The sequence below is a fragment of the Aptenodytes forsteri genome, unplaced genomic scaffold (genome assembly GCF_000699145.1).
Source record: "Aptenodytes forsteri isolate BGI_AS27 unplaced genomic scaffold, ASM69914v1 Scaffold632, whole genome shotgun sequence".
Taxonomy (NCBI): domain Eukaryota; kingdom Metazoa; phylum Chordata; class Aves; order Sphenisciformes; family Spheniscidae; genus Aptenodytes; species Aptenodytes forsteri.
The window spans coordinates 6,441-7,155 of NW_008796059.1; the positions used below are offsets into that span (position 1 = coordinate 6,441).

The 715-nt window shown below is 66.2% G+C and overlaps 1 protein-coding gene across 1 annotated transcript in view; it reads right to left on the reverse strand.

Moving 5' to 3' along the window:
* Window positions 1–101: 101 nt before the first annotated feature.
* LOC103904804 (alpha-actinin-4) overlaps window positions 102–715 on the reverse strand; it is a 13,240-nt gene continuing 12,626 nt past the window's right edge. Inside the window, exon 18 of the mRNA XM_019473937.1 lies at window positions 102–152. Within this exon, the coding sequence (XP_019329482.1) occupies window positions 102–152 (51 nt within the window). The remainder of the gene's footprint in view (window positions 153–715) is intronic.

The window sequence follows — 715 nt, forward strand, 5'->3', positions numbered from 1 at the left end:
CGCCGGCCCTTCGCCGGGCTCCCCGGCGTTCACCCACCGGTGCCTAATTCCCCTCGCTCGCCGGGACTGGCCCGAGCCCACCGTGAGACCCCTCCGCTGTCTCAGCCGCGCGGGGAGGAAACGTCCCAAACGTCCCGAGTCCTCGGGGATCGCTGCGGCACGAACGAGGCGCCCGGCGTCGTGCCCAGCCGTCGGCACCGGCCCCCTCTGGCCCCCAGCCCTCTCCCACCCCACCTCGCGGCGAGCGCCGGCCCCGGAGGGTCGCGGCGAGACGAAAAGAAGATGGGAAAGGGGAAAAGGTGGGGGAAAAAAAAAAGGGGGAAATAGCAGATAGCGTACCAGGCTGCATCCCGTGGAGATAAGGAGAGCTCGGAAGTCATCGGTGTCCATGCTTCCCGTGCGCTTCTACTCCGAGAAGGTGAAGAGGAGGAAGAGGAGAGAGCGCCGGCCACAGAGGGCAGAGACGGAGAGCGCATGCAGAGACGGAGAGGAAGAGGAAGGAAAACCCAGGAGGGCAGGGAGGAAGGGAGGAGAGAGAGAGGCAGAGATTCAGTTAAAGGAGGCGTTTCGGCAGTCGACAGGGTGCCGCGGAGGGACGGGGGAGGGAGGTCGCAGGGGAAATCCAGCACGGACGCGGGCGGTGGGGCGGAGGAGCGTGGAAGGAGGGGGAGGAAGACCACGGGATGGGGAGGAAGAGAGAAAGGAGAGAGGTGAA